Source organism: Cyclopterus lumpus, chromosome 4, assembly GCF_009769545.1.
Source record: "Cyclopterus lumpus isolate fCycLum1 chromosome 4, fCycLum1.pri, whole genome shotgun sequence".
Classification (NCBI taxonomy): Eukaryota; Metazoa; Chordata; class Actinopteri; order Perciformes; family Cyclopteridae; genus Cyclopterus; species Cyclopterus lumpus.
Window position 1 is genome coordinate 27,639,621 of NC_046969.1, and position 14,041 is coordinate 27,653,661.

The window sequence follows — 14,041 nt, forward strand, 5'->3', positions numbered from 1 at the left end:
TAACCAGCCAGTCTCAAAGGGGCTCGTTAACCAGCCAGTCTCCAGAAGGGGCTCGTTAACCAGCCAGTCTCAAAGGGGCTCGTTAACCAGCCAGTCTCTAGAAGGGGCTCGTTAACCAGCCAGTCTCTAGAAGGGGCTCGTTAACCAGCCAGTCTCAAAGGGGCTCGTTAACCAGCCAGTCTCTAGAAGGGGCTCGTTAACCAGCCAGTCTCAAAGGGGCTCGTTAACCAGCCAGTCTCAAAGGGGCTCGTTAGCCAGCCAGTCTCTAGAAGGGGCTCGTTAACCAGCCAGTCTCAAAGGGGCTCGTTAACCAGCCAGTCTCTAGAAGGCGCTCGTTAACCAGCCAGTCTCTAGAAGGGGCTCGTTAACCAGCCAGTCTCAAAGGGGCTCGTTAACCAGCCAGTCTCTAGAAGGGGCTCGTTAACCAGCCAGTCTCTAGAAGGGGCTCGTTAACCAGCCAGTCTCAAAGGGGCTCGTTAACCAGCCAGTCTCTAGAAGGGGCTCGTTAGCCAGCCAGTCTCTAGAAGGGGCTCGTTAACCAGCCAGTCTCAAAGGGGCTCGTTAACCAGCCAGTCTCTAGAAGGGGCTCGTTAACCAGCCAGTCTCTAGAAGGGGCTCGTTAACCAGCCAGTCTCAAAGGGGCTCGTTAACCAGCCAGTCTCAAAGGGGCTCGTTAACCAGCCAGTCTCTAGAAGGGGCTCGTTAACCAGCCAGTCTCTAGAAGGGGCTCGTTAACCAGCCAGTCTCAAAGGGGCTCGTTAACCAGCCAGTCTCAAAGGGGCTCGTTAACCAGCCAGTCTCAAAGGGGCTCGTTAACCAGCAAATGCGATCAAACATTATTATTACTTTATAGCCTCTAACTGCTGACTAGCGTACATTTGGTGGAAGAGGAGGGACTTGCCTCTATCTAACAGAACATTAAGCAGACAACATAATCTAGTACCAATAATTCATAACATGTTTATTCATAACCTTGTGAGGAGTACAGGCTGTTACCTGGCCAGCTGAATTGTGGGTAAAGAAGGAGACGAGTGGACACTTAAAGTGCTTTATTTCCTCTGGAGGAGACCTGTGAGTGATCGAGTGGTCATGGTGAGAGAAGCTTCTTCACATTTAAACCCCAACAGAGACATGCGACATAAAAGATCTGCACATGAAACCCTGTACCTCTGAAAATCAAATGTACAGTACTCAAAGTTAATTTACTAAACGCTTCTTCTTTGATATATTAGGATATATTTGAGGAGTCGACAGTAAAGAGTAATCTCATTAAGTGAGTATATATCTAAATGATTTGATTCATAATTAGACGTGTTGTGGTCGTCGACATAATAAAACAAAGAAACATGAAACCTGGAGGACCAGAGGGCGATGACAAGGAGGAAGAGGAGGATGAGGAGGAAGGGGAGGATGAGGAGGAAGAGGAGGAAGGGGAGGATGAGGAGGATGAGGAGGAAGATGAGGAGGAAGAGGAGGATGAGGAGGATGAGGAGGAAGATGAGGAGGATGAGGAGGATGAGGTTGAGCTGTTTTCACAGTTTGAAGATGAACCTGAAGAACCATCGAGCAGGAGAAGCCGGATTGTTAAAGCTTGTATCCGTTATTTCAGAACCAGAACAAGTGTCACATTTATGTGTTTGGTTCTGACGGAACGGAATGAAGAACAAGGACTTCACAGTAAATCTGTCGGTTCTGATCCGGTTTAACAAAACCTAAAGGTCCATCGGACCTGAGTTCTGATCCCACTTCTCCTTCTTTATAGATTCCTTCAGACCAGACTGAACCAGACCAGACTGAACCAGACTAGACCAGGCTAGACTGAACCAGACTAGACCAGGCTAGACCGAACCAGACGAGATTAGACCGGGCTGAACTTGACTGGTCTGTAAACTATGAGGCGGTCTGGACTGGTTCAATCTGGTTTAGGAAGGAAATGAAACAAATGAAACCTGTCATTAGTTTCATGAATCTGAAGAATGAATTGTGGATGTTTTGATGCGAGAGCTGAGCAACATGAGGTCGTGATCTTCATCAGAAATACTTTGGGATGTTTCGGGACCTTCAGCGTGTTTCTATTTTAGTGTTTACGAAGTAACCGGGTAACGTAAAGTAGTTCAATAATTAATCTGATCGGCAGCCAAAATATTAAAGTAGACATTTACCTCAAGTGGTTTAGTGACGTACAGGTGTACTGCAGGGCGCTGTGACATCACTGAGGGGTGTGGCTACAGGTGTACTGCAGGGTGCTGTGACATCACTGAGGGGTGTGGCTACAGGTGTACTGCAGGGCGCTGTGACATCACTGAGGGGTGTGGCTACAGGTGTACTGCAGGGTGCTGTGACATCACTGAGGGGTGTGGCTACAGGTGTACTGCAGGGTGCTGTGACATCACTGAGGGGTGTGGCTACAGATGTAGTGCAGGGCGCTGTGACATCACTGAGGGGTGTGGCTACAGGTGTACTGCAGGGCGCTGTGACATCACTGAGGGGTGTGGCTACAGGTGTAGTGCAAAGATTTTCCAATGTGAACCAGGTTTTATGAGGAGAAAACTTTTATGTTCTAGATTTCTGGGAGTAATATTTTCACTATTTTGTGTCTAATATTCCGAATGAACAGTCAACAAACTGAATGTCCCGAAACAAGTCTAGCTGTCAGACAATCAGGAAGCAGTACTTCCTGTTGCCGTATAGGTTGCCGTGACAACTGATTCCATATCCCATGTTGCCCAGTGCCTGGTTATTTACAGGTGAGTTTCTGAGGTTGAGCCGTTAGCAGTCTGAATACCTGATACTTCCTGGTTTAGCCTGAAGACAACATGTAATGTAATGTAAAGGACGAGCCGCTGGCTTCACTTGCATAAAAAAGTGTATCAGCCACGTAGAAAACTGCTGATCCATGTGCTACCAGCTCATGAATATTCATGTACTACCAGCTCATTAGTATTCATAGGTTTAAATACGTGGTTCTGTAGAAAGTTCTGCTTTTGATCCTCGTTCTCTGAGAAGTGCTGGAGTTGTTTTGGAGTTCCAACGTGGTCTTTTCTTTGGTCGCCCGGTGGCAGGTGACCTTTGACCTCTGGAGGGTTCAGTTCTAGTCCAGCTCCATTGGCCGGCTACATCCATCTGGTCTGACGGTCAGGACTCGATCAATGAGCCGATCAGGACCGTTTGTCGGCATGACGCATTACCTCTACTGCACATGTGCAACTGTAGAAATACTAGATCAATAGTTCAACAAGTATTCAATACAAGACTAATTAGTTTGAGCTAACATACCAATGTACAGCTAGGCTAGTATGCCCCCTGCTTCCAGTCTTTGTGCTAAGCTAAGCACAACCTGGACCTACACTGAAAAATCGAGCGAACTAGCTCACCTACGTGAGCTAACTAGCTAGCTCAGCTACGTTAGCGCTTTTAGAAACTAAATGTAGTTCTCGAACACAATAGTAGCAAAACAGCTGGAGGATTGTTGTTGTTTTCTGTGTTTTTCAGGAACATTATTGTAGCTAAATTCCTCTGTGTTGGCTTTAGTTCACAAACGTTTTAGGAGGTTTAAGTTCTGAACTAGAGCTAGCATTTGAGCTAATTCTAATGTTCTGTGTCTAAAGAAAACTAGATCAAGTTGATTTAACGTTAATTTAAACAAAGCTAACAGTCAGCTCTTTATGCCACACAGCTCTGAATAATTAAAGTGGAAAACGTATGTTAGCTTGCTAGCTAATGCTAGCATAGCATAAAGATGACACAGCTGGCTTTCTTCTGTTAATTCTGCCGGATTGATTCTACAGTTCTGTGTCATCTCGTTAGTTTTAGTACGTTTATTTTGCTGCAGCAGATTTAATGCGTCATCAACAGAACCGGTCCTGAAGGTTCTGTTGACCATCTCAAACATTGTCAGAGCAAAAAGAAGAAAAAATGCCCAAGGAAAACAATAAAACACAAGTTTGTTTATAAAAAATAAATCAGAGTAGACGGAGCTCTGTGTAGATCAGAGCACCCCCCACCCCCCAGGTGGAGCAGAGCCCCCTACCGGTGGATCGGAGTGCCCCCCTGGTGGAGCCGTGTGGAGCAGAGCCCTCCTGGTGGAGCAGAGAGCCCCCTGGTGGAGCCGTGTGGAGCAGAGCGCTCCTGGTGGAGCAGAGCGCCCCCTAGTGGAGCCGTGTGGAGCAGAGAGCCCCCTAGTGGAGCCGTGTGGAGCAGAGCGCCCCCTGGCAGAGCCGTGTGGAGAAGAGCCACTCTGGTGGAGCAGCAGCTGTATTGCGTAGTGTGAGAGGTAACTGTGTAGCTTATCTGAGGCTTCCTGCTTTGAGTCTGTAATCTGAAAGAATTGATCAGTGTGATCGGAGCTCTGCACCCCTAACCCTAACCCTGACCCCCTAACCCTGACCCCCTAACCATAACCCCCTAACCATAACCCCCTAACCCTGACCCCCTAACCCATGGCCTCCCTCTGGTTAGCTGGACAGGTGCTGAAGTCAAATATGTCGTTTCTAAATTCTTCTGCAACTATTTTGACTATTACTAATTTGAGGTGATTTTGAAGTCAAAGTGAGGAAGGTAATCTTCAGCTTCTTAATTCTGTGACGATAAACTGAATATTGAAAGACTTTACAGACCAGATTATTGATCTACTGATCAATAAACTAAGCGGCAGATTAATCAATAACACAGTTTTGTTCCAGAAGCTTCACAAGGAAGTAAAGAAGCTCTGATCACACCGGAACTAATATTTATATGCCCATGTGGCATATAAGAGCCCGCAGGATTATTATTACTATTATTATTATTAACCTTGCTGCTCCAGATTGTCTCAAGGCAAATATGAAGGATTTGATCTAACTGGCACCGAGCAGCTTGGCAAAGTTCCAGCAGACTGTTGTGAACCTGCGACACAATATAAAAGTAGAAATCTGTAACATAAAGCAGACGGAGGCAGGCAAGGACCATGAGGTCCACGAAGACCACGAGGTCCACGAGGACCACGAGGTCGTCGGTGCATGAGGTTGTTGGAGTGTGTGGCGCTTCTTCATTGTAGCTTAAATCTGTTCGGTTTGTGAAGGTAGATGCGGTTTAAAGCGGAGTAATCCTCTCAGTTCGGACTCTTCCGTCCTTTCTGGCGCTGGTCCACTTCAGCGGTTCAGCGTCCTTTTGGCTTCAGGTGCAAAAGGATCAGAGCGGCCCTCCACGACTGTGACCCCCCCTACCCTGATTTGGACCCTCCCTCGAGGTCAGTCGGGCCCCGTGGTGGAGACCGAGGCCTGGGGACCCTCGCTGTACTGGCCACCGCTGCCCTCGGGCTCCTCCTGGCTGGGGGAGGCCTCGTCGCTCGGCCCTCCCCTGGATGTGACGGAGGCGGTGGTGGTCTCGGGGGAGGCGCTGTGGGCCTCCTGGGGGGCGCAACCCGGGTGGTTCTTGCGGAAGTGCTGGTTGAGGATAGCCTGGAAGGGGAAGCTCTTGCCACACACATGGCAGTGGAAGGGCTTGTTGCCGGTGTGCTTGCGGATGTGGTACTCCAGCTGGTCCTTGCGGGTGTACTTCTTACCACAGATGCGGCAGACGAAGGGCGTGATGCCCATGTGCAGCCGCATGTGGCGGTCCAGGCTGCCTTTCTGGTTGAAGGACTTGCAGCAGTAGATGCAGGTGAGCCGGGGGTTGTAGCGGTACCAGCGGTCCCCTACCTGCTCCCTCAGGTAGTCCTCGTAGCCACCCATATCAAACGCTGCATGCTCCTCCCCCTGACAGGCAGAACAAAAAGTTAATGAAGACCAGAACCAGAACTGACTACATCACACTTTAATCTCTGGATCAACACAGAGCTCTGAACTAGCTTAGCTTCAGGAGTAGTCCCAGAGGCGCCATTTTAGTGGTTTGGTGTTGGCCCCGTAAGTGTACTGACAAGGTTCTTTCAGAGGTTCTAGTGGTTACTAAAGAGGTTCTTTAAGAGTGTTTAGTGCTTACTGACGAGGTTCTTTCAGAGGCTCTAGTGCTTACTGACAAGGTTCTTTCAGAGGTTCTATTAGTTACTGACGAGGTTCTTTCAGAGATTCTAGTGGTTACTGACAAGGTTCTTTAAGATATTCTAGTGGTTACTGAAGAGGTTCTTTCATAGGTTTTAGTGGTTACTGAAGAGGTTCTTTAAGAGGCTCTAGTGCTTACTGAAAAAGGTTCTTAAAGAGGTGCTGGTGGCTGGTTCTAGGGTTCCTTTAGGAGTTTCTGGGGGTAATTTGGGATTTAGCTGGTTAATCAGAAGGTTCTAGGAAGGTGGAGGTTCAACGGATATCTAGGAGGATATAGTGGTCATGAGGAGAGATCCAGTGGGGCAACTTAGGAGGTTCTATCAGGCATATTTTAGGGGTCAACAGTTCCATGCACTGAATTGAAGCCGTTTCTAACACACTGCATGTTGTAGTTTACTGAACATTATTTAGAGAACCTACAGGCGGTTCTAGGGGTCAGGTTTGAACAATGTGTCAGACTGCTGTTGAGGTTCTCTGCCATGTTCTTTATCAGTTTCGGTAGTTTTGCTTTGAGTTGCTGAGTGTTGGAGATATCCACGTCTGTCTTTTATACAATAAATTGGAGCTAAAAGTCTCTGAAGCTTGTGGCTCACAGCTCTTTCTAGAAGTCCTGATCTGGTTACTGAAGGTAATCCACAGGAACTACTTTCTAGAGGTCCTGACCTGGTTACTGAAGGTAATCCACAGGAACTACTTTCTAGAAATCCTGACCTGGTTACTGAAGGTAATCCACAGGAACTACTTTCTAGAGGTCCTGACCTGGTTACTGAAGGTAATCCACAGGAACTACTTTCTAGAGGTCCTGACCTGGTTACTGAAGGTAATCCACAGGAACTACTTTCTAGAAATCCTGATCTGGTTACTGAAGGTAATCCACACAGGAACTACTTTCTAGAAGTCCACAGGAACTACTTTCTAGAAGTCCTGACCTGGTAACTGAAGGTAATCCACACATGAACTACTTTCTAGAAGTCCTGACCTGGTTACTGAAGGTAATCTACAGGAACTACTTTCTAGAAGTCCTGACCTGGTAACTGAAGGTAATCCACACATGAACTACTTTCTAGAAGTCCTGACCTGGTTACTGAAGGTAATCCATAGGAACTACTTTCTAGAGGTCCTGACCTGGTTACTGAAGGTAATCCACAGGAACCTTCTAGAATTCCTGAACTGGTTACTGAAGGTAATCCACAGGAACTACTTTCTAGAAGTCCTGACCTGGTTACTGAAGGTAATCCACAGGAACTACTTTCTAGAGGTCCTGACCTGGTTACTGAAGGTAATCCACAGTAACTTTCTAGAATTCCTGAACTGGTTACTGAAGGTAATCCACAGGAACTACTTTCTAGAAATCCTGACCTGGTTACTTAAGGTAATCCACAGGAACTACTTTCTAGAATTCCTGAACTGGTTACTGAAGGTAATCCACAGGAACTACTTTCTAGAAGTCCTCACCTGGTTACTGAAGGTAATCCACAGGAACTACTTTCTAGAGGTCTTGACCTAGTTACTGAAGGTAATCCACAGGAACTACTTTCTAGAGGTCCTGACCTGGTTACTGAAGGTAATCCACAGGAACTACTTTCTAGAAGTCCTGACCTGGTTACTGAAGGTAATCCACAGGAACCTTCTAGAATTCCTGAACTGGTTACTGAAGGTAATCCACAGGAACTACTTTCTAGAAGTCCTGACCTGGTTACTGAAGGTAATCCACACAGGAACTACTTTCTAGAAGTCCTGACCTGGTTACTGAAGGTAATCCACAGGAACTACTTTCTAGAGGTCCTGACCTGGTTACTGAAAGTAATCCACATGAACTTTCTAGAATTCCTGAACTGGTTACTGAAGGTAATCCACAGGAACTACTTTCTATAAATCCTCATCTGGTTACTGAAGGTAATCCACACAGGAACTACTTTCAAGAAGTCCTGACCTGGTTACTGAAGGTAATCCACACAGGAACTACTTTCTAGAAGTCCTGACCTGGTTACTGAAGGTAATCCACAGGAACTACTTTCTAGAAGTCCTGACCTGGTTACTGAAGGTAATCCACAGGAACTACTTTCTAGAGGTCCTGACCTGGTTACTGAAGGTAATCCACAGTAACTTTCTAGAGTTCCTGACCTGGTTACTGAAGGTAATCCACAGGAACTACTTTCTAGAGGTCCTGACCTGGTTACTGAAGGTAATCCACAGTAACTTTCTAGAGTTCCTGAACTGGTTACTGAAGGTAATCCACAGGAACTACTTTCTAGAATTCCTGAACTGGTTACTGAAGGTAATCCACAGGAACTACTTTCTAGAAGTCCTCACCTGGTTACTGAAGGTAATCCACACAGGAACTACTTTCTAGAAGTCCTGACCTGGTTACTGAAGGTAATCCACACAGGAACTACTTTCTAGAAGTCCTGACCTGGTTACTGAAGGTAATCCACAGGAACTACTTTCTAGAGGTCCTGACCTGGTTACTGAAGGTAATCCACACAGGAACTACTTTCTAGAATTCCTGACCTGGTTACTGAAGGTAATCCACAGGAACTACTTTCTAGAGGTCCTGACCTGGTTACTGAAGGTAATCCACAGGAACTACTTTCTAGAAGTCCTGACCTGGTTACTGAAGGTAATCCACAGGAACTACTTTCTAGAAGTCCTGACCTGGTTACTGAAGGTAATCCACACGGGAACTACTTTCTAGAAGTCCTGACCTGGTTACTGAAGGTAATCCACACGGGAACTACTTTCTAGAAGTCCTGACCTGGTTACTGAAGTTAATCCACACAGGAACTACTTTCTATAGGTCCTGACCTGGTTACTGAAGGTAATCCACAGGAACTTTCTAGAAGTCCTGACCTGGTTACTGAAGGTAATCCACAGGAACTACTTTCTTTCTACATAACTACACCAACCGAATCACCACCAAGTACGACGCGCTCATCTACTCGATGGCGAGAGGCTCATGTTCATGCCCTGAGTAATGGTACGAGTAGTAATACTAGTACAAGTAATGAGTAGTAGTACTAGTACAATAAGTAGTACTAGTACAATATGTTAATAGTAGTAGCAGTAGTACTAATACTATAACTACTAGTAGTAGTTACACTAATAGTATTACTAGAAGTAGTAGTTGTAGAAGTACTAATAGTATTACTATTAGTATTACTACTAGTAGTAGTTGTAGAAGTACTAATAGTATTACTACGTGTAGTAGTTGTAGTAGTACTACTACTAGTAATAGTAGTAGTTGTACTACTAGTATTACTACTGGTAGTAGTTGTAGTACTAATAGTATTACTACTAGTAGTACTTGTAGTAGTACTAATAGTATACCTATGAGTAGTAGTTGTAGAAGTACTACGAGTAGTAGTTGTACTAATAGTATTACTACTAGAAGTAGTTGTAGAAGTAGTACTAGTTGTAGAAGTAGTAGTTGTAGTACTAGTACTAGTAGTAGTTGTAGAAGTAGTAATAGTAGTAGAAGTAGTACTAGTAGTAGTACTACTACTACTAGTGCTAGTAGTAGTAGTTGTAGTAGTAGTACTAGTAGTAGTACTAGTAGTAGTTGTAGAAGTAGTAGAATAAGTAGTAGTAGTAATTGTAGTACTACTACTAGTAGTAGTAGTAGTAGTAGTAGTAGTAGTAGTAGTAGTAGTAGTAGTAGTAGTAGTAGTAGTAGTAGTAGTACTAGTAGTACTAGTACCTGGGAGCTCGGCTGTCGCAGCTCGTCTGCTCTGCTTGGAGATTCACTCTTTGCTCTCTGACGCTCCGCCAAGACGACCACACTGCCAGAGGGACTGAACCTGATAGAGAACACAAGAGAACACATGAGAACACATGAGAGCACATGAGAACACATGAGAACACATGAGAACACAAGAGAACACAAGAGAACACAAGAGAGCACAAGACAACACAAGAGAACACATGAGAGGACACATGAGAACACATGAGAACACAAGAGAACACAAGAGAACACAAGAGAGCACATGAGAACACAAAGGAACACAAGAGAACACATGAGAACACATGAGAGGACACATGAGAACACAAGAGAACACATGAGGACACAAGAGAACACAAAGGAACACAAGAGAACACATGAGAGAACACATGAGAGAACACATGAGAACACATGAGAACACATGAGAACACAAGAGAACACAAGAGAACACAAGAGAGCACATGAGAACACAAAGGAACACAAGAGAACACATGAGAACACATGAGAGGACACATGAGAACACAAGAGAACACAAGAGAACACAAGAGAACACAAAAGGAACACAAGAGAACACAAAGAAAGACGTGAGAACACAAGACAACACAAAGGAGCACAAGAGAACACATGAGAGGACACAAGAGAACACATGAGAACACAAGAGAACACATGAGAACACAAGAGAGCACATGAGAACACAAAGGAACACATGAGAACACAAGACAACACAAAGGAACACATGAGAACAAAAGAGAACACAAACAAGAGCACACAGGAAGTCCTCTCGGGACTCACCTGTCTGTCCTCTCTCGACTCACCTGTCTGTCCTCTCGGGACTCACCTGCCTGTCCTCTCTCGACTCACCTGTCTGTCCTCTCGGGACTCACCTGTCTGTCCTCTCTCGACTCACCTGTCTGTCCTCTCGGGACTCACCTGTCTGTCCTCTCTCGACTCACCTGTCTGTCCTCTCTCGACTCACCTGTCTGTCCTCTCTCGACTCACCTGTCTGTCTCGCTGAAGCTGGAGGACGGTTGGGTGCTGCGGTTCCCCGGCGTTCCCCCCGGCGCCGTCACCAGCGTGCTGCGCCCCGAGGTGTCGATCATCACGGTGGCCCCGTCCTCCACCGCGCCCCCCTCCTCCTGGTGGTCCCCCGCTCCGATCCAGTCCTCCATCCTCTCCGTTTTGATCCTCACGCGGTCCGCGGCTACGCCCTCTTCGGCGCTGCCGGTCCGCTCCGGCTCGCTGTTGGTCTCCATGTACCACTGACCGGCCCGGTTGATGCGAAGGATCGGTTCTTTCCCCGCTCTGCAGGGGGCCCCGGTCCCCTCTAGCCCGCCGTGCTCCACGGTCAGCAGCGGGCTGAGGGTCTCCTCGGCGGGGCTGACGTCCTCGCGCGCCTCGGCGCCCCCCCTGGCGCCGAGCAGCCGCAGGCCGGTGCGGTGGCCGCCCGCTCGCACCGCGGCCTCCAGGGTCCTGCTGTTCCTGGAGCCCCGAGCCGACTCCTCCTCACGGGGGTCCTCGTCCAGGTCCGCCAGGCTGATCTTTAGGTGGATGCCCTCCAGGATCTGGGTGCAGCGGTCGATGATGTGCTGCATCTGCAGGAAGCTGGCGGCCGTCAGGTAGCTGATGATGTCGGCGAGCTGCAGGCAGAGCCGGCCCGTGTAGCAGAAGGACAGCAGCTGCTCGAACACGGACGGGCTGCGGATCACCGTCAGCGACACGGTGCTCATCTGGCCCAGAGACATGTGGTCCCGAAAGTACGGCGAGCTGGCGGCGAGGACCACCTTGTGCGCCCGGAAGCTCTGACCCTGCACGTTGACCACGATGTCGCAGAGGCGGCCCTGAACGCGCAGCTGGTTCAGGTGAGACAGGACGGAGTTACTAAAGTCCGGGATGTCCAGCTGGATGCTGCCGGAGCGCTCCATGCTGCAGCCTGCAGGGACACAACAGGACCAGGACCAGGACACACAGTTCAGAGTTGTTTCCATCTCTAAACACCACAGAAACAATCACTTCTTGGCTGAAGTCTGGTTTGCATGTTTAAATAAGTCTTACTTTCCTCCAATCAGTGACCACGATATGTAGTGATGTCATCATGAGTCATGTGACTCCAAAGAAAACAAAGAACTGGTGATGTCATCAGTGACCTGATCCTGGACCTACCCTAATTCTGGACCACCAGCCCTGATCCTGGACCTACCCTGATTCTGGACCACCAGCCCTGATCCTGGACCTACCCTGATTCTGGACCACCAGCCCTGATCCTGGACCTACCCTGATTCTGGACCACCAGCCCTGATCCTGGACCTACCCTGATTCTGGACCACCAGCCCTGATCCTGGACCTACCCTGATTCTGGACCACCAGCCCTGATCCTGGACCTACCCTGATTCTTATAATCTATAATGTTGCAGCATTTATCAGTTGATAAATATTCTGAATCTGCAAAGTAACTGTCAGATAAATGCAGTAAAAAGTACAATATTTACTAATATGTAGTAGAACACAGTAGCAGAGAGTAGTAAAAGTACTCGTTCATGTTTGTTTACGAAGTTTAAAGATTCATTTTTGTTTCTGCTATTAAGAGTTTATTAAAGTCTAATAAAGTTCTGGTTCTGGTCTGATACCTACTCTCCTCAGAACTCAATCGGGGCCCGAGTTAGACCTGAACCCGAGTCTGTGGTGTCACCTGGAGGAATTGATGAGTCAACACCTGGTTCCTTCCAGGTCCACATGGAGGCTCGGTTCAGGTACCACAGAACCTGGTTTCAGGGTTCACCTGTTTCAGTCTGACCACAGGACCGAGAACCAGATCAGCATCAGACCAGATCCAGATCAGGACCAGACACGCCTGACCGTAGGACCCCGAACTAGATCAGTGCCGGTCTCAGGGGACCAGGTGAACCTCCAGGTGTGCAGCCTGACTCTCACCTGAAAGGGGACAGGGGGTGATCGGGTCTGGTTTCAGGGTGCGGTGTTGTTGAAGCTTCAGTCCAGCAGCCAGCTGAGCATCGTCAGCAGGGCCGGAGACAACGGCTCTGCTCGGCCCGGCTTAGCACGGCTCGGCCCGGCAGGCTGCCGCTCCTCCAGGCTGCAGAGCTCCGGGGCTCCAGCGGCTCCAGCGGCGGTCGGGACGGGTTCAAGGCCGGGGAACAGCAGCTGAGCTCTGGCTCCGGTCCGTCAGCAGCCGCTCCGCCGCCATTCCGCTGGAAGTCAGGCTCGGTTCAGACCCGGTTCAGACCCGGTTCAGGCCCGGTTCAGGCTCGCTTCAGGCTCGGTTCCGTGTCGGCGCGCCGCTGCTGCTCATCTTCCTTTTTCACGGCAGAAGGGCCGAGGCTGCAGGAAGGAAGGAGGGAAGGAAGAAAACGCGCAGGGCATGCTGGGAAATGTCGTTCGCGTCCGGCAGTTGAGTCGGTTTAAGCGTGGCTTTAAAGACTTCACCTCCCAGCATGCATCTGTGAGGAGAGGGGTCATCATGGCACTTGGAGTTTAGCAAAACTCACGCACACACACAAAGTATGTACCATGTTTATTTTATATATAATATTAACACTTAAAACATATTATTTTATTTTAATTTATTTTGTATTTATTAAAATGTGTTTGTTTAAATTTTTTGGGTTGTTCATGTCAGAATCCTGAATACGTTTTATTAACCTCTTTGATTTATTCATCTTTAAGTTTAAATCAGGTTTGTCTGCTTTAATTGATATTTATATTGACCTTTTATCATCTGAACTAACTATTAACTAACTGTTAAAGTTTAGATGAACGCCTCAGAGCATGGTCGAGCCATCAGCCAGCCCCGCCCCTCGCTTCCAGTCTAGGTTAGCTAGGTTAGCTCCCCACGTTAGCGCTGTCAGTCAGCCTTTCAGTCAGTACGCCCCCAGCCCGCCCCTCAGACCCGTAGCTCCGCCCCCCACAGAGGAGCCGATGCAGCTGGGACGAGCTCGTCTTCCTCCGTCAGAGCAACAACGGTGAATTAAGGCTGCCTGTGCATCTACTGCGGCCTGGCTGACCACCTCACTTCCTGTCCTCTCCTGCCAAAAGATTAGGCTCATCAGCAACAGGAGGGGTTCTGATGAGCCAGACGGTCACCTCTTCTACAATCTCCCATTCCTGCATGCAGATTGGCGCTTCCCTCATATGGGGAGGGAGGTCCATCCCACTCCAAGCCTTGGTGGATTCCGGGGCAGATGCCAACTTTATTGACGCCGCCTTTGTGGCCCAAGCTGGGATCTCCACCAAAGCCCTCTCTGTCCCAAGTGAGGTATATGGACTAGATGGACCATTCCTGGTCCATATCACT

General features: G+C 48.1%; 1 protein-coding gene across 1 annotated transcript; it reads right to left on the reverse strand.

Moving 5' to 3' along the window:
• Window positions 1-1,034: 1,034 nt before the first annotated feature.
• On the reverse strand, window positions 1,035-13,066 carry zbtb37 (zinc finger and BTB domain containing 37). The gene is made up of 4 exons (XM_034531024.1): window positions 12,664-13,066; window positions 10,735-11,665; window positions 9,715-9,814; window positions 1,035-5,735 (listed from the first exon to the last, which is right to left on the reverse strand). Exons 2-4 carry the CDS (start codon window positions 11,655-11,657, stop codon window positions 5,229-5,231), a joined length of 1,530 nt encoding a protein of 509 aa, XP_034386915.1. The 5' UTR covers window positions 11,658-11,665; window positions 12,664-13,066; the 3' UTR covers window positions 1,035-5,228.
• Window positions 13,067-14,041: the final 975 nt, after the last annotated feature.

Bases quoted from the DNA above. Each gene is read 5' to 3' on its own strand.
- zbtb37 (XM_034531024.1), bottom strand. From the start codon at position 11,657: ATGGAGCGCTCCGGCAGCATCCAGCTGGACATCCCGGACTTTAGTAAC. The intron at 9,815-10,734 runs GTGAGTCGAGAG...GTTCTCTATCAG, and splicing joins AGCTTCAGCGAGACAGACAG to GTTCAGTCCCTCTGGCAGTG. The intron at 5,736-9,714 runs GTACTAGTACTA...TCTGCCTGTCAG, and splicing joins TGCGACAGCCGAGCTCCCAG to GGGGAGGAGCATGCAGCGTT.